Source organism: Taudactylus pleione, unplaced genomic scaffold (genome assembly GCF_031769625.1).
Source record: "Taudactylus pleione unplaced genomic scaffold, aTauple2 ptg000861l, whole genome shotgun sequence".
Taxonomy (NCBI): Eukaryota; Metazoa; Chordata; class Amphibia; order Anura; family Myobatrachidae; genus Taudactylus; species Taudactylus pleione.
Window position 1 is genome coordinate 1138081 of NW_028285263.1, and position 23868 is coordinate 1161948.

Consider the following 23868-nt stretch of genomic DNA (forward strand, 5'->3'; position numbering starts at 1 on the left):
ATATTTCTATATCTATGATGGTCGGAGATGGAGGCTGTTCCAGCACATAGCTGCAGACAGTAACAGGTTAGAAGTGTCTGTATATAGCTATATCTCTGATGGTGGGAGATGGAGGCTGTTCCAGCACATAGATGCACACAGTAACAGGTAAGAGGTGTCTGCATATTTCTATATCTCTGATGGTGTGAGATGGAGGCTGTTCCAGCACATAGCTGCGCACAGTAACATAACAGGAAAGAGATGTCTGTATATCACTGATGGTGGTAGATGGAGACTGTTCCAGCACATAGCTGCACACAGTAACAGGTGAGATGGGTTTGCATATTTCTATATCGGTGATGATGGGAGATGGAGGCTGTTCCAGCACATAGCTGCAGACAGTAACAGGTTAGAAGTGTCTGTATATATCTATATCTCTGATGGTGGGAGATGGAGACTGTTCCAGCACATAGATGCACACAGTAACAGGTGAGAGGTTTCTGCATATCTCTATATCACTGATGGTGGGAGATGGAGGCTGTTCCAGCACATAGCTGCAGACAGTAACAGGTGAGAGGGGTTTGCATATTTCTATATCTGTGATGGTGGGAGATGGAGGCTGTTCCAGCACATAGCTGCACACAGTAACAGGCAACAGGTGTCTGCATATTTCTATATCTGTGATGGTGGGAGATGGAGCCTGTTCCAACACATAGCTGCAGACAGTAACAGGTAAGAGGGGTCTGAATATTTCTATATCTCTGATGGTGGGAGATGGAGGCTGTTCCAGCACATAGCTGCAGATAGTAACAGGTAAGAAGTGCCTGTATATTTCTATATCTCTGAAGGTGGGAGATGGAGGCTATTCCAGCACATAGCTGCAGATAGTAACAGGTAAGAAGTGTCTGTATATATCTATATCAATGATTGGTGGCAGATGGAGACTGTTCCAGCACATAGCTGCACACAGTAACAGGCAAGAGGTGTCTGTATATTTCTATATCTATGATGGTCGGAGATGGAGGCTGTTCCAGCACATAGCTGCAGACAGTAACAGGTTAGAAGTGTCTGTATATAGCTATATCTCTGATGGTGGGAGATGGAGGCTGTTCCAGCACATAGATGCACACAGTAACAGGTAAGAGGTGTCTGCATATTTCTATATCTCTGATGGTGTGAGATGGAGGCTGTTCCAGCACATAGCTGCGCACAGTAACATAACAGGTAAGAGATGTCTGTATATCACTGATGGTGGTAGATGGAGACTGTTCCAGCACATAGCTGCACACAGTAACAGGTGAGATGGGTTTGCATATTTCTATATCGGTGATGATGGGAGATGGAGGCTGTTCCAGCACATAGCTGCAGACAGTAACAGGTAAGAAGTGTCTGTATATATATATCTGATGGTGGGAGATGGAGGCTGTTCCAGCACATAGCTGCACACAGTAACAGGTAAGAAGTGTCTGTATATATTTATATCTCTGATGGTGGGAGATGGAGGCTGTTCCAGCAAATAGCTGCACACAGTAACAGATCTGCAGGGAGACTTCACAAGTTCTCTGCACAGGTTTTATTAAAAGAAAAGACAACAACCTGGAGCCCGGGAGGCGTCACAATAATAGATTTCCTTTTTGGGAGTCCCCATCCTGCATCCTGTCTCCATATATGGGCATGTACGTCACAGCAGCATCACTGGAGGCTCCTGAAAAGGAGTGATCCCCGGCAGCGGAAGATCAGAGGCAGCCCCTGCTGCATATAAGAGGGGATGCAGAGACGGAGCAATGGGCACACACACTGAGAGCCAGCTCCTATCCAGGGTCCTCATCCCTCAGCCACACAGCCATCAGCAGCCTGTATCCCCTGCCTGCCAGCCTATGCAGCTGGGTACCATGGATCTCTCCTGCCATAATAACGCCATCTACTCCAAATACCAGGAGGAGGAGGAGAGGGAGCAGGGCGTGGGGTCAGCAGGGAAGCAGCCCGCAGCAGCAGCAGAGCTACAGGAGGACCCGGCAGCCCAGTTCTCTGAAGGTAAGGAAGGCTGTCCTGATAATCAGTAATGCATGGAGGGGGCAGAGGTGTGCAGCTTCCTCTGCAATGATTAACCCTTTATGGTGCCCTGCACACTGGAGGCAGAATGCATGGATGATGGGAGATAAGAGATAACGGGGGGGGGGGGGGTCACTATAAATCTCGTTAGATGGTAGATAAGGGAGGGGGTCACTATATGTCACATATGAGATAAGGGAGGAGAGTTACCACGTTGCATGTGAGATATGAGATAATAGATGGGGTGGTCACTGCATGTTACATGTGTGTATCCTACAAGCACAGAACTCACCCCAAGTCCTTTCCTCCCTCAGGTGGCTTCATGAGTCCCTCTGACGAGGATACCCCGGACTACTTCTTCCTGAGCAGCCAGCCCTCCCCACCGCTCCCTCTCAGCTACTCCGGGAGCTTCTTCATTGAGGCAGCCCCTGAGCATGACCAAGAAGTCCTCTTCAACATCATGTCTGGGATACTTGGCCTCTCGCCTTTCTCTGCACCTCAGCGGCTGAACCGCCAGGAGGCGCTGTACTCGGTTCCTGAGGCCATACAGAACCACATGGACCTTTATTCCAACTCCCAGCCCAACCTCAGCATCTCGGTCCAGCAAGAGTTCCCCAGCCAGCTGTATTCTGCATTCAGCAGCACTGAGGACATCCACCAGGTGCCCAGCTCCCCCAACCTGGGGAGCTCCTGCTCCACACAGTGTTTCTTCGACTCTACAGTTCTGCCCAACAAGCAGGAGATGGATGTGTCCCCCATCTCCCCCACACTGGACTCCTTCCATCCTCAGTGGGACACACAGGCTCCACAAAACTTTGGTCCAGCTTCCTATCCAACAGATGGGTTTTTGTCCCCTGATAATTCGCCTCCTGTGTTTCACCCCTTGGAGTCCAAGATGGAGAACATGATGTCTGCCTGTTGCCAACCACGTATGGACCATATGACCGAGGAGTCTGCTTTGTACAACAATATGGACTTCACCTGCCAGGCAGACACTTACCAGGCATCTCACTGCGACTTCACCGAAACCAAGCTGGACCTAAAATCCCACTTCTTACCAGATGCCAAGTACCAGCTGAGCCATCAAGTGTCCATGCCCGGGCTGATGAACCAGGATGAGCTCATCCACCATCAGTCACCTCCCATCATTTCCACAGACTTTCTGGGTCTCTCCCCAACAGCTGACAACATACTCCCTGCCAATGTGGGCACCCCACTGGCTGAGCCCAGGAGGAAGTACCGCAGAAACAAGTTCCCTGCTAAGTGCTTTCGTCCAAAGCCCCATGAGAAGGCCTTTGCCTGCCCAGTGGAGAGCTGCATCCGGAGCTTTGCCCGGTCCGACGAACTCAACAGGCACCTGAGGATCCACACTGGGCACAAGCCCTTCCAGTGCAGGATCTGCCTGAGGAACTTCAGCCGCAGCGACCACCTCACCACCCACATCAGGACCCACACCGGGGAGAAGCCCTTCTCCTGCGACTTGTGTGGCAGAAGGTTTGCCCGGAGCGATGAGAAGAAAAGACACGGCAAGGTCCATATGAAGCAGAAGGCCAGGACTGAGGAGAAGCTGAAAGGGCTGGGCTTTTACACCATGGGCCTGTCCTTCAACACCATGTGAACAACCAGGTCAATGCTTGGTCTGCCACTTTTTTGTCACCTTGGAGTGTTGACCTCCAACAGGTCTGTCGGCTAGCCCCATCACCAGTGGGAGGAATCAGGTGTGACTTGTTGCTCTGCTGTCACCTGCATGGCTCAGTCTTCTGTTACCGTTACAGTGTGGTGTATACATACCTGTTCCAGCATTGTATACTCCTCCTATAGGCGCTCCTTGCTGGCACTGTCTTAGTGTTACTGCTAGAGGAGCAGCAGACGGAGTTGGGTTCAGCACCAGGGATGCGGACAGCTCCCATCCTCTCCTGCAGTACATACCAATGGCTCAGGAGCGACGCTGTAAACGAAACTGCTTCATACATGACTATTGGAGTTTCTCTTGCTCTGACTGTTGCAGCGAACTTGCATGGAACGACCTTGGGCGTCACATATATATCTCTATATTTATAAATACACTATTGTTGGAAGCATTTGACTATGGACTATTCTTGTTGTCAGGCACTTAACAGTGAGATGGATTCCAATGTGTGCTACTGCTGCTATTGTACAAAAAAACCACTGACTTACTATAGTATGTATTATTTTCCTCTTTGCTGCTGCTGGGAGCAGACTAACTGGAGGACTTGTACAGCCAAACAAACACAGATGGTTTTCTCCTATTTTTAGATCAGATGAGAACTGTTATAAAAAAGTCTGTATTTTCTTTGTAAACAGCGCTGATCCTGGAGTTACTGTGTGTCAGCTTCCGCTCACTTCAATTTATCATTTTTGTAAAAGAAATATATATATTGTAATGAAAAACAAAAACAAAACTATGATGTTCGAATTAAACCAAAATGACAAATTGTTTATTTTTTCAAGGAAATAAAGCTGGTTATGTTCCGCAAAATCCAATGGCATCATTTTCTGTTTTTGCTGCATGGCCATGAATGTGATAAAGCACATCTGTGTATATACAATGGCAGGGGATATGAATGGTAAGGGGGATATAATGGCTCTGCTCTGGAATCTTTCTATGTGAGAGATCCCAACACAGGGAAAAGGAAGAATCTGGTATATTTCAGGAGCAGGTTACTGATGGGTGTATTCAGCAAGGCCTCTGCATTCATTAATAATATAACTGGTATCATGTACTTTATGCAATAGCACGTGATTGATTCATGGTGGTTTCCAATAAGATAAAATGAGTACAAGTAGTGCAAATCTGATATTGTAAGAACAGTAAATAGGAGCAGAAATACGTGTAATATAATATATAGATAGTGGTTAAACATAAATTAAGCAGAATTATAAGTGTCATTTTTCCACTGGGTATAGAACAAATAAATGATCTCTGTCTGTTCTCTATGTTACAGCTGCATTTATAATTATTTATTATTGGATTTATTACCAGTCATTTATATAGAGCACACATATTCCGTACTACGAATATACTCACATCCGTCCCAGCCTCGGTGGAGCTTACACTCTATATAGCATTCACATTAGGTCACATCTTTGCCTAATAACCTACCAGTATGTTTTTTGGACTGTGGAAGAAAACAGGAGCAACCAGAGTAAATGCAAACACAGGGAGAACATACAAACACCACATACTAAGGGCCATGACTGGGATTGGAACTCATGAACTCAGTGCAGTGAGGTAGTAATGCTAACCACTATGCCATCCATGCTGGCCCTTACTTTGTGGCATAGACATTGATAGCTCTGATCCCCTTCCATTACAAGCCACCCTCCTTATAACACCACTCTCTCTATGGGTCCTATTTATCATTAAATATTTTCAGCATATTCCCTGAAAACACCCGTTTCAGGGTATATATTAAGTATCCTCCAGATGCACGAGGAATTGCAGCGGACATCTCCAATCTCCAATATCTGCTGGAGTTCCTCCATTTCTACAGCAGCTCTCTATGGAGGTTGTGAAGCTTTCAGGAGTTTGGCCCCCTGCAGCGATCACCATCTGAAGATGACATTAACCGCTGTAGACTATAGGCTACACTTCCCAAACGCTCCTGGCAATGGCCGCCAGAGCCGTAACTAGACTTTTTGGTACCCTGTGCCAGAAAGAGCATTGGAGCCCCCCCTCCTATTTTTCAAATAGGGACATAAGACGTGCACCAGAAAAAGGGCCATGGCCTCATGGGGAAGGGGAGATAGGAGAGGCCAGGAGATGCTGGGGATAAATAGGGACATAATATAGTGCACCTGAGAGAGGGCCATGGCCTCATGGGGAAGGGCCAGGGAAGAGATAGGGGAGGCCAGGAGATGCTGGGGATAAATAGGGACATAATATAGTGCACCTGAGAGAGGGCCATGGCCTCATGGGGAAGGACCAGGGAAGAGATAGGGGAGGCCAGGAGATGCTGGGGATAAATAAGGATATAAGATAGTGCACCTGAGAGAGGGCCATGGCCTCATGGGGAAGGGCCAGGGAAGAGATGGTGGAGGCCAGGAGATGCTGGGGATAAATAGGGACATAAGATAGAGCACCTGAGAGAGGGCCATTGCCTCATGGGGAATGGCCAGGGAAGAGATAGGGGAGGCCAGGAGATGCTGGGGATAAATAGGGACATAATATAGTGCACCTGAGAGAGGGCGATGGCCTCATGGGGAAGGGCCAGGGAAGAGATAGGAGAGGCCAGGAGATGCTGGGGATAAATAGGGACATAATATAGTGCACCTGAGAGGGGCCATGGCCTCATGGAGAAGGGCCAGGGAAGAGATAGGAGAGGCCAGGAGATGCTGGGGATAAATAGGGACATAATATAGCGCACCTGAGAGAGGGCCATGGCCTCATGGGGAAGGGCCAGGGAAGAGATGGTGGAGGCCAGGAGATGCTGGGGATAAATAGGGACATAAGATAGAGCACCTGAGAGAGGGCCATGGCCTCATGGGGAATGGCCAGGGAAGAGATAGGGGAGGCCAGGAGATGCTGGGGATAAATAGGGACATAATATAGTGCACTTGAGAGAGGGCCATGGCCTCATGGGGAAGGGCCAGGGAAGAGATAGGAGAGGCCAGGAGATGCTGGGGATAAATAGGGACATATTATACTGTACCTGAGAGGGGCCATGGCCTCATGGGGAAGGGCCAGGGAAGAGATAGAGGCCAGGAGATGCTGGGGATAAATCGGGACATAATATAGTGCACCTGAGAGAGGGCCATGGCCTCATGGGGAAGGGCCAGGGAAGAGATAGGGGAGGCCAGGAGATGCTGGGGATAAATAGGGACATACTATAGTGCACCTGAGAGAGGGCCATGGCCTCATGGGGAAGGGCCAGGGAAGAGATAGGAGAGGCCAGGAGATGCTGGGGATAAATAGGGACATAATATAGCGCACCTGAGAGAGGGCCATGGCCTCATGGGGAAGGGCCAGGGAAGAGATAGGAGAGGCCAGGAGATGCTGGGGATAAATAGGGACATAATATAGTGCACCTGAGAGAGGGCCATTGCCTCATGGGGAAGGGCCAGGGAAGAGATAGGGGAGGCCAGGAGATGCTGGGGATAAATAGGGACATAATATAGTGCACCTAAGAGAGGGCCATGAACTCATGGGGAAGGGCCAGGGAAGAGATAGGGGAGGCAAGAGACGCTGGGGATAAATAGGGACATAATATAATGCACCTAAGAGAGGGCCATGGCCTCATGGGGAAGGGCCAGGGAAGAGATAGAGGCCAGGAGATGCTGGGGATAAATCGGGACATAATATAGTGCACCTGAGAGAGGGCCATGGCCTCATGGGGAAGGGCCAGGGAAGAGATAGGGGAGGCCAGGAGATATGCTGGGGATAAATAGGGACATAATATAGTGCACCTGAGAGAGGGCCATGGCCTCATGGGGAAGGGCCAGGGAAGAGATAGGGGAGGCCAGGAGATGCTGGGGATAAAAAAGGAGGAAGCTACAAGTGAGAACGATAATAAACAGAAAATTGACAGGCCCAAACAGCGCCCCCTGCCTTGCGGTTCCCTGTCCCATGGCACTGCTCGCACCACCATAGTTACGGCCCTTATGGCCACCGCAGTTTTAAGACAGTTATAGAGAATAAGCACTGTAATTGCAAAACACAGAATGTTTCAATGCTTGAAAAACCCATTTCTCTGTCACTATTCATAGACACTAACACCACCTCCTCTCTTATTCTGAGGCCTCCCTACACCCTGCACTTTACATACTGCCAGAAGTTATTGAGCATGTTACTCCAGAAAAATGGCAGCTGTGAAGTCTTATTACCCCTGGAGACCTCCGTAACGGAGACATCACTGCAAAATACATAGCATGTATTTTACACATAAAAGGCAATTGACGAGTTATTTATAACACAAATAAACATTAAGAACAAAGGGGCTGATTCAGACCCGCTCCCAAGCGCTATGCGCTCACAAGTGGGTCGATGTTTGCCCCCTGCGCATGTGCCGCCTCCACTATGGGTCTCGCACCAAAACTGGGCAGCTGTCGATTGTGATTGACAGCTCACCCCGTTTTGGAGGGGGTGGCTACACAAACGGAGGCGTTCCTGAAGGAACGCCTGCCGTTTGTGGGAGGCACCACTGACATCACCAGTGATATCAGTGGTGAGCTTCCTACTCTATTTAGAGCAGGAAGCTCACTGGGGCTTGCGGGAACGAGACCCTACCACAAGGGTCTCGTCGCAAGCCCCGAAGGTCGCGACCATCACCTGGCTGCTCGCAAAAGCTGTGGGTGGTCACCCACAGTTTAGCGAGCGGCCAGGAGGCCGGCTCCATAAAAAAAAAACCATCCTGATTCAGAGCGAGTGCTCTGAAAGAGCGTCCGACTCTGAATCAGGGCCAAAGTGTGAGAAGCTCATGGGCTTAATGAAATAATCCCATTTTCAGGCATATTATTAAAGAGAGAATCGCTCGCAGCTGTATTCGCTCATGGGGCAGTTGAGCGATTGTTTACCATTGCGGATGTGTACAAGCTGCACTGTGCGTGCACAGCGACTGCATTGTGATCACGGACGCACAGAGGAATCCATCGCAGAGTGAGTGACAGGCTGTCAGCATTTGGGGGTGGTGACGGAGTGGTCAGAATAACCCAGTCGTGCCTGTCCATTGGAACGCCATTTCATGGGTGTGCATAAATTAGCCACTGTGATCTCCTACGCACCTTGAGAGCTCACTGCGTGCGACGAGACTTGCAGTTTCTGCGGTTGGTCAGACCTGGTGTAATTGCTGCGTGATGGGCGGATGTGAGTCGATGGTACCGATGTTTATGCAGAAGTGCGAGGTTGGACGGATGTGAGGAAGCAGCAGTGGGCGCTTTTATGGCGGCTGAGCTGTGGCAGACATTAGTATGTTTTCGCAGTTTTTCATACGAAATCACAGCTGTGAATCAGGCCCATGGTTTGCAGTTGATAAAATATGTAATGCCTTCCAAATCACAGCCGAGCATAGAGGCGCCCATTGCGGCCTTCTCATATCATACAACGACGTGAAACAGCATAAACATCGGTAACATGGACGCACATCGGGCAGCCAGGCAGCTTGTAAGGCAGGCCTGACCAGCCGCAAACACGCTGTGAAGTAGAATGCGATGGCTAATCTATGCACGCCCACGAAACGGCATTTAAACAGTCAGACATGCCTGCGTTTGCCCCAGTTGCCCCCCCCCAAACGCTAACTAACCATCACTCTCTTAGCGAGTGGCTCCTCTGTACTTACGTAATCGCATTGCAATCGCTGTGCCTGCGCAGTGCTGCATTCGTGCATGCTCAATAGCAAACAGTCGCTCGTTCAGCGTAAATATCTGCATTGCGCCCGTCTTTGAATCAGGCCCAGTGTTCACAAGATAAAATATTGTAATGATAGAAGGAAATAACAAGTGCATTCACATTATAGCAAATGGCCAGGTGTCTAATTAGCTGAGTATTAAGTTATATTAAAAAAAAGAAAGATATAATTACAGATGGTTGACCCCCTTGTTGATTAGTGGCTCGAAAATCATTTATTATCTTATTATTAAATATTGATCACAAAGCATGAATGCGCTGGATTCTTGTCACTGGTCGTTCTTCTCATTATTGCGCTATATACTAGCCAGGACTTGGAAAGAGATAAAGCAGAGAATTTGCGCAAAGCAACCAATCAGCTTCTAACTGTCTTATCACAGATAGCATGGAGAGAGAGCACAGACAGTATGGGGAGAGAGCACAGATAGCATGGAGAGAGAGCACAGACAGTATGGGGAGAGAGCACAGATAGCATGGAGAGAGAGCACAGACAGTATGGGGAGAGAGCACAGATAGCATGGAGAGAGAGCACAGACAGTATGGGGAGAGAGCACAGATAGCATGGAGAGAGAGCACAGACAGTATGGGGAGAGAGCACAGATAGCATGGAGAGAGAGCACAGACAGTATGGGGAGAGAGCACAGATAGCATTGAGAGAGAGAGCACAGACAGTATGGGGAGAGAGCACAGATAGCATGGAGAGAGAGCACAGACAGTATGGGGAGAGAGCACAGATAGCATGGAGAGAGAGCACAGACAGTATGGGGAGAGAGAGCACAGATAGCATGAAGAGATAGCACAGGCAGTATGGGGAGAGAGCACAGATAGCATGGAGAGAGACCAAAGACAGTATGGGGAGAGAGCACAGATAGCATGGAGAGAGAGCACAGACAGCATGGGGAGAGAGAGCACAGATAGCATGGAGAGAGAGCACAGACAGTATGGGGAGAGAGCACACATAGCATGGAGAGAGAGCACAGACAGAATGGGGAGAGAGAGCACAGATAGCATGGAGAGAGACCACAGACAGTATGGGGAGAGAGAGCACAGATAGCATGGAGAGAGAGCACAGACAGTATGGGGAGAGAGCACAGATAGCATGGAGAGAGAGCACAGACAGTATGGGGAGAGAGAGCACAGATAGCATGGAGAGAGAGCACAGACAGTATGGGGAGAGAGCACAGATAGCATGAAGAGAGACCACAGACAGTATGGGGAGAGAGCACAGATAGCATGGAGAGAGAGCACAGATAGCATGGAGAGAGAGCACAGACAGTATGGGGAGAGAGCACAGATAGCATGGAGAGAGACCACAGACAGTATGGGGAGAGAGCACAGATAGCATGGAGAGAGAGCACAGACAGCATGGAGAGAGAGCACAGACAGTATGGGGAGAGAGCACAGACAGTATGGAGAGAGAGCACAGACAGTATGGGGAGAGAGCACAGATAGCATGGAGAGAGAGCACAGACAGTATGGGGAGAGAGAGCACAGATAGCATGGAGAGAGAGCACAGACAGTATGGGGAGAGAGAGCACAGATAGCATGGAGAGAGAGCACAGACAGCATGGAGAGAGAGCACAGACAGTATGGGGAGAGAGCACAGATAGCATGGAGAGAGAGCACAGACAGTATGGGGAGAGAGCACAGATAGCATGGATAGAAAGCACAGACAGTATGGGGAGAGAGCACACATAGCATGGAGAGAGAGCACAGACAGAATGGGGAGAGAGAGCACAGATAGCATGGAGAGAGACCACAGACAGTATGGGGAGAGAGCACAGATAGCATGGAGAGAGAGCACAGACAGTATGGGGAGAGAGCACAGATAGCATGGAGAGAGAGCACAGGCAGTATGGGGAGAGAGAGCACAGATAGCATGGAGAGAGAGCACAGGCAGTATGGGGAGAGAAAGCACAGATAGCATCGAGAGAGAGCACAGACAGTATGGGGAGAGAGCATAAATAGCATGGAGAGAGAGCACAGTCAGTATGGGGAGAGATAGCACAGATAGAATGGAGAGAGAGCACAGACAGTATGGGGAGAGAGAGCACAGATAGCATGGAGAGAAAGCACAGGCAGTATGGGGGAGAGAGCACAGATAGCATGGAGAGAGAGCACAGGCAGTATGGGGATAGAGCACAGATAGCATGGAGAGAGAGCACAGGCAGAATGGGGAGAGAGCACAGATAGCATGGAGAGAGAGCACAGGCAGTATGGGGAGAGAGCACAGATAGCATGGAGAGAGAGCACAGATAGCATGGAGAGAGAGCACAGACAGTATGGGGAGAGAGAGCTCAGATAGCATGGAGAGAGACCACAGACAGTATGGGGAGAGAGAGCACAAATAGCATGGAGAGAGAGCACAGACAGTATGGGGAGAGAGAGCACAGATAGCATGGAGAGAGAGCACAGACAGTATGGGGAGAAAGCACAGATAGCATGGAGAGAGAGCACAGGCAGTATGGGGAGAGGGAGCACAGATAGCATTGAGAGAGAGAGCACAGACAGTATGGGGAGAGAGCACAGATAGCATGGAGAGAGAGCACAGACAGTATGGGGAGAGAGCACAGATAGCATGGAGAGAGAGCACAGACAGTATGGGGAGAGAGAGCACAGATAGCATGAAGAGATAGCACAGGCAGTATGGGGAGAGAGCACAGATAGCATGGAGAGAGACCAAAGACAGTATGGGGAGAGAGCACAGATAGCATGGAGAGAGAGCACAGACAGCATGGAGAGAGAGCACAGACAGTATGGGGAGAGAGCACAGAGAGCATGGAGAGAGAGCACAGACAGTATGGGGAGAGAGCACAGATAGCATGGAGAGAGAGCACAGACAGTATGGGGAGAGAGAGCACAGATAGCATGGAGAGAGAGCACAGACAGTATGGGGAGAGAGCACAGATAGCATGGAGAGAGAGCACAGACAGTATGGGGAGAGAGAGCACAGATAGCATGGAGAGAGAGCACAGACAGTATGGGGAGAGAGCACAGATAGCATGAAGAGAGACCACAGACAGTATGGGGAGAGAGCACAGATAGCATGGAGAGAGAGCACAGATAGCATGGAGAGAGAGCACAGACAGTATGGGGAGAGAGCACAGATAGCATGGAGAGAGACCACAGACAGTATGGGGAGAGAGCACAGATAGCATGGAGAGAGAGCACAGACAGCATGGAGAGAGAGCACAGACAGTATGGGGAGAGAGCACAGACAGTATGGAGAGAGAGCACAGACAGTATGGGGAGAGAGCACAGATAGCATGGAGAGAGAGCACAGACAGTATGGGGAGAGAGAGCACAGATAGCATGGAGAGAGAGCACAGACAGTATGGGGAGAGAGAGCACAGATAGCATGGAGAGAGAGCACAGACAGCATGGAGAGAGAGCACAGACAGTATGGGGAGAGAGCACAGATAGCATGGAGAGAGAGCACAGACAGTATGGGGAGAGAGCACAGATAGCATGGATAGAAAGCACAGACAGTATGGGGAGAGAGCACACATAGCATGGAGAGAGAGCACAGACAGAATGGGGAGAGAGAGCACAGATAGCATGGAGAGAGACCACAGACAGTATGGGGAGAGAGCACAGATAGCATGGAGAGAGAGCACAGACAGTATGGGGAGAGAGCACAGATAGCATGGAGAGAGAGCACAGGCAGTATGGGGAGAGAGAGCACAGATAGCATGGAGAGAGAGCACAGGCAGTATGGGGAGAGAAAGCACAGATAGCATCGAGAGAGAGCACAGACAGTATGGGGAGAGAGCATAAATAGCATGGAGAGAGAGCACAGTCAGTATGGGGAGAGATAGCACAGATAGAATGGAGAGAGAGCACAGACAGTATGGGGAGAGAGAGCACAGATAGCATGGAGAGAAAGCACAGGCAGTATGGGGGAGAGAGCACAGATAGCATGGAGAGAGAGCACAGGCAGTATGGGGATAGAGCACAGATAGCATGGAGAGAGAGCACAGGCAGAATGGGGAGAGAGCACAGATAGCATGGAGAGAGAGCACAGGCAGTATGGGGAGAGAGCACAGATAGCATGGAGAGAGAGCACAGATAGCATGGAGAGAGAGCACAGACAGTATGGGGAGAGAGAGCTCAGATAGCATGGAGAGAGACCACAGACAGTATGGGGAGAGAGAGCACAAATAGCATGGAGAGAGAGCACAGACAGTATGGGGAGAGAGAGCACAGATAGCATGGAGAGAGAGCACAGACAGTATGGGGAGAAAGCACAGATAGCATGGAGAGAGAGCACAGGCAGTATGGGGAGAGGGAGCACAGATAGCATGGAGAGAGAGCACAGACAGTATGGGGAGAGAGAGCACAGATAGCATGGAGAGAGAGCACAGACAGTATGGAGAGAAAGCACAGATAGCATGGAGAGAGAGCACAGACAGTATGGGGAGAGAGAGAGCACAGATAGCATGGAGAGAGAGCACAGACAGTATGGGGAGAGAGCACAGACAGTATGGGGAGAGAGCACAGATAGCATGGAGAGAGAGCACAGGCAGTATGGGGAGAGGGAGCACAGCTAGCATGGGGGAGAGAGCACAGACAGTATGGGGAGAGAGAGCACAGATAGCATGGAGAGAGAGCACAGACAGTATGGGGAGAGAACACAGATAGCATGGAGAGAGAGCACAGGCAGTATGGGGAGAGGGAGCACAGATAGCATGAAGAGAGAGCACAGACAGTATGGGGAGAGAGCACAGATAGCATGGAGAGAGAGCACAGGCAGTATGGGGAGAGAGAGCACAGATAGCATGGAGAGAGAGCACAGGCAGCATGGGGAGAGAGAGCACATATAGCATGGAGAGAGAGCACAGACAGTATGGGGAGAGAGCACAGATAGCATGGAGAGAGAGCACAGGCAGCATGGGGAGAGAGCACAGATAGCATGGAGAGAGAGCACAGACAGTGTGGGGAGAGAGAGCACAGCTAGCATGGGGAGAGAGCACAGATAGTATGGGGAGAGAGAGCACAGGTAGCATGGAGAGAGAGCACAGGCAGTATGGGGAGAGAAAGCACAGATAGCATGGAGAGAGAGCACAGGCAGTATGGGGAGAGAGAGCACAGATAGCATGGAGAGAGAGCCCAGGCAGTATGGGGGGAGAGAGCACAGATAGCATGGAGAGAGAGAACAGGCAGTATGGGGAGAGAGAGCACAGACAGCATGGAGGGAGAGAAAGCATAGAGAATACACATACAGCATGGAGGGAGAGAAAGCATAGAGAATACACATACAGCATGGAGGGAGAGAAAGCATAAAGAATACACATACAGCATGGGGGGAGAAAGCACAGACAGCATGGAGGGAGAGAAAGCATAGAGAATACACACAGCATGGAGGGAGAGAAAGCATAGAGAATACACATACAGCATGGTGGGATAGAAAGCATAGGGAATACACATACAGCATGGAGGGAGAGAAAGCATAGAGAATACACATACAGCATGGAGGGAGATAAAGCATAGAGAATTCACACAACATGGAGGGAGAGAGCACAGACAGCATGGTGGGATAGAAAGCATAGAGAATACACACAGCATGGAGGGAGAGAGCACAGATAGCATGGAGGGAGATAAAGCATAGAGAATACACACAACATGGAGGGAGAGAGCACAGACAGCATGGAGGGAGAGAGCACAGACAGCATGGTGGGATAGAAAGCATAGAGAATACACATACAGCATGGAGGGAGAGAGCACAGACAGCATGGAGGGAGAGAAAGCACAGAGAATACACATACAGCATGGAGGGAGAGAAATCATAGAGAATACACATACAGCATGGAGGGAGAGAGCACAGACAGCATGGAGGGAGATAAAGCATAGAGAATGCACATACAGTATGGAGGGAGAGAGCACATACAGCATGGAGGGAGAGAAAGAATAGAGAATACACATACAGCATGGAGGGAGAGAGCACATACAGCATGGAGGGAGAGAAAGAATAGAGAATACACATACAGCATGGAGGGAGAAAGCACAGACAGCATGGTGGGATAGAAAGAATAGAGAATACACATACAGCATTGAGGGAGAGAGCACATACAGCATGGAGGGAGATAAAGTATAGAGAATACACATACAGCATGGAGGGAGAGAGCACAGACAGCATGGAGGGAGAGAAAGCATAGAGAATACACATACAGTATGGAGGGAGAGAGAACAGACAGCATGGAGGGAGAGAAAGCATAGAGAATACACATACAGCATGGAGGGAGAGAGCACAGACAGCATGGCGGGATATAAAGCATAGAGGATACACATACAGCATGGTGGGAGAGAGCACAGACAGCATGGAGGGAGATAAAGCACAGAGAACACACATACAGCATGGAGGGAGAGAAAGCATAGAGAAAACACATACAGCATGGAGGGAGAGAGCACAGACAGCATGGAGGGAGATAAAGCATAGAGAATACACATACAGCATGGAGGGAGAGAGCACATACAGCATGGAGGGAGAGAAAGCATAGAGAATACACATACAGCATGGAGGGAGAGAGCACATACAGCATGGAGGGAGAGAAAGAATAGAGAATACACATACAGCATTGAGGGAGAGAGCACATACAGCATGGAGGGAGAGAAAGCATAGAGATTACACATACAGCATGGAGGGAGAGAGCACAGACAGCATGGAGGGAGAGAAAGCATAGAGAATACACATACAGCATGGAGAGAGAGAGAGCACATACAGTATGGAGGGAGAGAAAGGATAGAGAATACACATACAGCATGGAGGGACAGAAAGCATAAAGAATACACATACAGCATGGGGTGAGAAAGCACAGACAGCATGGAGGGAGAGAAAGCATAGAGAATACACATACAGCATGGAGGGAGATAAAGCATAGAGAATACACATACAGCATGGAGGGAGAGAAAGCATAAAGAATACACATACAGCATGGGCGGAGAAAGCACAGACAGCATGGAGGGAGAGAAAGCATAGAGAATACACACAGCATGGAGGGAGAGAAAGCATAGAGAATACACACAGCATGGAGGGAGAGAGCACAGATAGCATGAAGGGAGATAAAGCATAGAGAATACACACAACATGGAGGGAGAGAGCACAGACAGCATGGTGGGATAGAAAGCATAGAGAATACACATACAGCATGGAGGGAGAGAGCACAGACAGCATGGAGGGAGAGTAAGCACAGAGAATACACATACAGCATGGAGGGAGAGAAAGCATAGAGAATACACATACAGCATGGAGGGAGAGAGCACATACAGCATGTAAGGAGAGAAAGCATAGAGAATACACATACAGCATGGAGGGAGAGAAAGCATAGAGAATACACATACAGCATGGAGGGTGAGAGCACATACAGCATGGAGGGAGATAAAGCATAGAGAATACACATACAGCATGGAGGGAGAGAGCACATACAGCATGGAGGGAGAGAAAGAATAGAGAATACACATACAGCATGGAGGGAGAGAGCACATACAGCATGGAGGGAGAGAAAGAATAGAGAATACACATACAGCATTGAGGGAGAGAGCACATACAGCATAGAGGGAGAGAAAGAAAAGAGAATACACATACAGCATGGAGGGAGAGAGCACATACAGCATGGAGGGAGATAAAGTCTAGAGAATACACATACAGCATGGAGGGAGAGAGCACATACAGCATGGAGGGAGATAAAGTATAGAGAATACACATACAGCATGGAGGGAGAAAGCACAGACAGCATGGTGGGATAGAAAGAATAGAGAATACACATACAGCATGAAGGGAGAGAGCACAGACAGCATGGAGGGAGAGAAAGAATAGAGAATACACATACAGCATTGAGGGAGAGAGCACATACAGCATGGAGGGAGAAAAATAATAGAGAATACACATACAGCATGGAGGGAGAGAGCACAGACAGCATGGAGGGATAGAAAGAATAGAGAATACACATACAGCATGAAGGGAGAGAGCACATACAGCATTGAGGGAGAGAGCACATACAGCATGGAGGGATAGAAAGAATAGAGAATACACATACAGCATGGAGGGAGAGAGCACATACAGCATGGAGGGAGATAAAGTATAGAGAATACACATACAGCATTGAGGGAGAGAGCACATACAGCATGGAGGGAGAAAAATAATAGAGAATACACATACAGCATGGAGGGAGAGAGCACAGACAGCATGGTGGGATAGAAAGAATAGAGAATACACATACAGCATGAAGGGAGAGAGCACAGACAGCATGGAGGGAGAGAAAGAATAGAGAATACACATACAGCATTGAGGGAGAGAGCACATACAGCATGGAGGGAGATAAAGTATAGAGAATACACATACAGCATGGAGGGAGAGAGCACAGACAGCATGGAGGGAGAGAAAGCATAGAGAATACACATACAGTATGGAGGGAGAGAAAGCATAGAGAAAACACATACAGCATGTAGGGAGAGAGCACATACAGCATGGAGGGAGATAAAGCATAGAGAATACACATACAGCATGGAGGGAGAGAGCACATACAGCATGGAGGGAGAGAAAGAATAGAGAATACACATACAGCATGGAGGGAGAGAGCACATACAGCATGGAGGGAGATAAAGAATAGAGAATACACATACAGCATGGAGGGAGAAAGCACAGACAGCATGGAGGGATAGAAAGAATAGAGAATACACATACAGCATGGAGGGAGAGAGCACAGACAGCATGGAGGGAGAGAAAGTATAGGGAATACACATACAGCATGGAGGGAGAGAGCACAGACAGCATGGAGGGAGAGAAAGCATAGAGAATACACATACAGTATGGAGGGAGAGGGCACAGGCAGCATGGAGGGAGAGAAAGCATAGAGAATACACATACAGCATGGAGGGAGAGAGCACAGACAGCATGGTGGGATATAAAGCATAGAGAATACACATACAGCATGGAGGGAGATAAAGCATAGAGAATACACATACAGCATGGAGGGAGAGAAAGAATAGAGAATACACATACAGCATGGAGGGAGAGAGCACATACAGCATGGCGGGAGATAAAGCAAAGAGAATACACATACAGCATGGAGGGAGAGAAAGAATAGAGAATACACATACAGCATGGAGGGAGATAAAGCATAGAGAATACACATACAGCATGGAGGGAGAGAAAGCATAGAGAATACACATACAGCATGGAGGGAGAGAGCACATACAGCATGGAGGGAGAGAAAGAATAGAGAATACACATACAGCATGGAGGGAGAGAGAACATACAGCATGGAGGGAGAGAAAGAATAGAGAATACACATACAGCATTGAGGGAGAGAGCACATACAGCATGGAGGGAGAGAAAGAATAGAGAATACACATACAGCATGGAGGGAGAGAGCACATACAGCATGGAGGGAGAGAAAGAATAGAGAATACACATACAGCATGGAGGGAGAAAGCACAGAGAGCATGGTGGGATAGAAAGAATAGAGAATACACATACAGGATGGAGGGAGAGAGCACAGACAGCATGGTGGGAGAGAAAGAATAGAGAATACACATACAGCATTGAGGGTGAGAGCACATAGAGCATGGAGGGAGAGAAAGAATAGAGGATACACATACAGCATGGAGGGAGAGAGCACATACAGCATGGAGGGAGAGAAAGCATAGAGAATACACATGCAGCATGGTGGGATAGAGCACAGACAGCATAGAGGGAGAGAAAGAATAGAGAATACACATACAGCATGGAGGGAGAGAGCACAGACAGCATGGAGGGAGATAAAGCATAGAGAATAAACATACAGCATGGAGGGAGATAAAGCATAAAGAATACACGTACAGCATGGAGGGAGAGAGCACAGACAGTATGGTGGGATAGAAAGCATAGAGAATACACATACAGCATGGTGGGATAGAAAACATAGAGAATACACATACAGCATGGAGGGAGAGAGCACAGACAGCATGGAGGGAGATAAAGTATAGAGAATACACATACAGCATGGAGGGAGAGAGCACAGACAGCATGGAGGGAGATAAAGCATAGAGTATACACATACAGCATGGAGGGAGAGAGCACAGACAGCATGGAGGGAGAGAAAGCATAGAGAATACACATACAGCATGGAGGGAGAGAGCACAGACAGCATGGAGGGAGAGAAAACATAGAGATTACACATACAGCATGGAGGGAGAGAGCACAGACAGCATGGAGGGAGAGAAAGCATAGAGAATACACATACAGCATGGAGGGAGAGAGCACAGACAGCAAGGAGGGAGAAAAAGCATAGAGATTACACATACAGCATGGAGGGAGAGAGCACAGACAGCAGGGAGGGAGATAAAGCACAGAGAATACACATACAGCATGGAGGGAGAGAGCACAGACAGCATGGAGGGAGAGAAAGCATAGAGAATACACATACAGTATGGAGGGAGAGAGCACAGACAGCATGGAGGGAGATAAAGCATAGAGAATACACATACAGTATGGAGGGAGAGAAAGCATAAAGAATACACACACAGCATGGGGGAGAAAGCACAGACAGCATGGAGGGATTGAAAGCATAGAGAATACACACAGCATGGAGGGAGAGAAAGCATAGAGAATACACATACAGCATGGAGGGAGAGAAAGCATAGAGAATACACATACAGCATGGAGGGAGATAAAGCATAGAGAATACACACAACATGGATGGAGAGAGCACAGACAGCATGGTGGGAGAGAAAGCATAGAGAATACACATACAGCATGGAGGGAGATAAAGCATAGAGAATACACACAACATGGAGGGAGAGAGCACAGACAGCATGGTGGGAGAGAAAGCATAGAGAATACACATACAGCATGGAGGGAGATAAAGTATAGAGAATACACACAACATGGAGGGAGAGAGCACAGACAGCATGGTGGGATAGAAAGCATAGAGAATACACACAGCATGGAGGGAGAGAGCACAGATAGCATGGAGGGAGATAAAGTATAGAGAATAAACACAACATGGAAGGAGAGAGCACAGACAGCATGGAGGGAGAGAGCACAGACAGCATGGTGGGATAGAAAGCATAGAGAATACACATACAGCATGGAGGGAGAGAGCACAGACAGCATGGAGGGAGAGAAAGCACAGAGAATACACATACAGCATGGAGGGAGAGAAAGCATAGAGAATACACATACAGCATGGAGGGAGAGAGCACAGACAGCATGAAGGGAGATAAAGCATTGAGAATACACATACAGCATGGAGGGAGAGAAAGCATAGAGAATACACATACAGCATGGAGGGAGAGAGCACATACAGCATGGAGGGAGAGAAAGCATAGAGAATACACATACAGCATGGAGGGAGAGAGCACATACAGCATGGAGGGAGAGAAAGAATAGAGAATACACATACAGCATTGAGGGAGAGAGCACATACAGCATGGAGGGAGAGAAAGAATAGAGAATACACATACAGCATGGAGGGAGAGAGCACAGACAGCATGGAGGGAGATAAAGCATAGAGAATAAACATACAGCATGGAGGGAGATAAAGCATAGAGAATACACATACAGCATGGAGGGAGAGAGCACAGACAGCAGGGAGGGAGATAAAGCACAGAGAATACACATACAGCATGGAGGGAGAGAGCACAGACAGCATGGAGGGAGATAAAGCATAGAGAATACACATACAGCATGGAGGGAGAGAAAGCATAAAGAATACACATACAGCATGGGGGAGAAAGCACACACAGCATGGAGGGAGAGAAAGCATAGAGAATACATATACAGCATGGAGGGAGAGAAAGCATAGAGAATACACATACAGCATGGAGGGAGATAAAGCATAGAGAATACACACAACATGGAGGGAGAGAGCACAGACAGCATGGTGGGAGAGAAAGCATAGAGAATACACATACAGCATGGAGGGAGATAAAGCATAGAGAATACACACAACATGGAGGGAGAGAGCACAGACAGCATGGTGGGAGGGAAAGCATAGAGAATACACATACAGCATGGAGGGAGATAAAGCATAGAGAAGACACACAATATGTAGGGAGAGAGCACAGACAGCATGGTGGGATAGAAAGCATAGAGAATACACACAGCATGGAGGGAGAGAGCACGGATAGCATGGAGGGAGATAAAGTATAGAGAATACACACAACATGGAGGGAGAGAGCACAGACAGCATGGAGGGAGAGAGCACAGACCGCATGGTGGGATAGAAAGCATAGAGAATACACATACAGCATGGAGGGAGAGAGCACAGACAGCATGGAGGGAGAGAAAGCACAGAGAATACACATACAGCATGGAGGGAGAGAAAGCATAGAGAATACACAAACAGCATGGAGGGAGAGAGCACAGACAGCATGAAGGGAGATAAAGCATAGAGAATACACATACAGCATGGAGGGAGAGAAAGCACAGAGAATACACATACAGCATGGAGGGAGAGAGCACATACAGCATGGAGGGAGATAAAGCATAGAGAATACACATACAGCATGGAGGGAGAGAGCACATACAGCATGGAGGGAGATAAAGCATAGAGAATACACATACAGCATGGAAGGAGAGGGCACATACAGCATGGAGGGAGAGAAAGAATAGAGAATACACATACAGCATGGAGGGAGAGAGCACATACAGCATGGAGGGAGAGAAAGAATAGAGAATACACATACAGCATTGAGGGAGAGAGCACATACAGCATGGAGGGAGAGAAAGAATAGAGAATACACATACAGCATGGAGGGAGAGAGCACAGACAGCATGGAGGGAGATAAAGCATAGAGAATAAACATACAGCATGGAGGGAGATAAAGCATAGAGAATACACATACAGCATGGAGGGAGAGAGCACAGACAGTATGGTGGGATAGAAAGCATAGAGAATACACATACAGCAAGGTGGGATAGAAAACATAGAGAATACGCATACAGCATGGAGGGAGAGAGCACAGACAGCATGGAGGGAGATAAAGTATAGAGAATACACATACAGCATTGAGGGAGAGAGCACAGACAGCATGGAGGGAGATAAAGCATAGAGAATACACATACAGCATGGAGGGAGAGAGCACAGACAGCATGGAGGGAGAAAAAAACATAGAGAATACACATACAGCATGGAGGGAGAGAGCAGAGACAGCATGGAGGGAGATAAAGCATAGAGATTACACATACAGCATGGAGGGAGAGAGCACAGACAGCATGGAGGGAGAGAAAGCATAGAGAATACACATAAAGCATGGAGGGAGAGAGCACAGACAGCATGGAGGGAGAAAAAGCATTGAGATTACACATACAGCATGGAGGGAGAGAGCACAGACAGCATGGAGGGATATAAAGCACAGAGAATACACATACAGCATGGAGGGAGAGAGCACAGACAGCATGGAGGGAGAGAAAGCATAGAGAATACACATACAGTATGGAGGGAGAGAGTACAGACAGCATGGAGGGAGATAAAGCATAGAGAATACACATACAGCATGGAGGGAGAGAAAGCATAAAGAATACACATACAGCATGGTGGAGAAAGCACAGACAGCATGGAGGGAGAGAAAGCATAGAGAATACACACAGCATGGAGGGAGAGAAAGCATAGAGAATACACATACAGCATGGTGGGAGAGAAAGCATAGAGAATACACAGACAGCATGGAGGGAGATAAAGCATAGAGAATACACACAACATGGAGGGAGAGAGCACAGACAGCATGGTGGGATAGAAATCATAGAGAATACACACAGCATGGAGGGAGAGACCACAGATAGCATGGAGGGAGATAAAGTATAGAGAATACACACAACATGGAGGGAGAGAGCACAGACAGCATGGTGGGATAGAAAGCATAGAGAATACACATACAGCATGGAGGGAGAGAGCACAGACAGCATGGAGGGAGAGAAAGCACAGAGAATACACATACAGCATGGAGGGAGAGAAAGCATAGAGAATACACATACAGCATGGAGGGAGAGGGCACAGACAGCATGGAGGGAGATAATGCATAGAGAATACACATACAGCATGGAGGGAGAGAAAGCATAGAGAATACACATACAGCATGGAGGGAGAGAGCACATACAGCATGGAGGGAGATAAAGCATAGAGAATACACATACAGCATGGAGGGAGAGAGCACATACACCATGTAGGGAGATAAAGCATAGAGAATACACATACAGCATGGAGGGAGAGAGCACATACAGCATGGAGGGAGAGAAAGAATAGAGAATACACATACAGCATGGAGGGAGAGAGCACATACAGCATGGAGGGAGAGAAAGAATAGAGAATACACATACAGCATTGAGGGAGAGAGCACATACAGCATGGAGGGAGAGAAAGAATGGAGAATACACATACAGCATGGAGGGAGAGAGCACATACAGCATGGAGGGAGATAAAGTATAGAGAATACACATACAGCATGGAGGGAGATAGCACAGACAGCATGGAGGGAGAGAAAGCATAGAGAATACA

At 48.4% G+C, this 23868-nt stretch overlaps 1 protein-coding gene across 1 annotated transcript; it reads left to right on the forward strand.

Moving 5' to 3' along the window:
• Window positions 1–1776: 1776 nt before the first annotated feature.
• On the forward strand, window positions 1777–4531 carry EGR4 (early growth response 4). Its single transcript, XM_088458876.1, has 2 exons — window positions 1777–2013; window positions 2346–4531. Exons 1-2 carry the CDS (start codon window positions 1857–1859, stop codon window positions 3647–3649), a joined length of 1461 nt encoding a protein of 486 aa, XP_088315002.1. The 5' UTR covers window positions 1777–1856; the 3' UTR covers window positions 3650–4531.
• Window positions 4532–23868: the final 19337 nt, after the last annotated feature.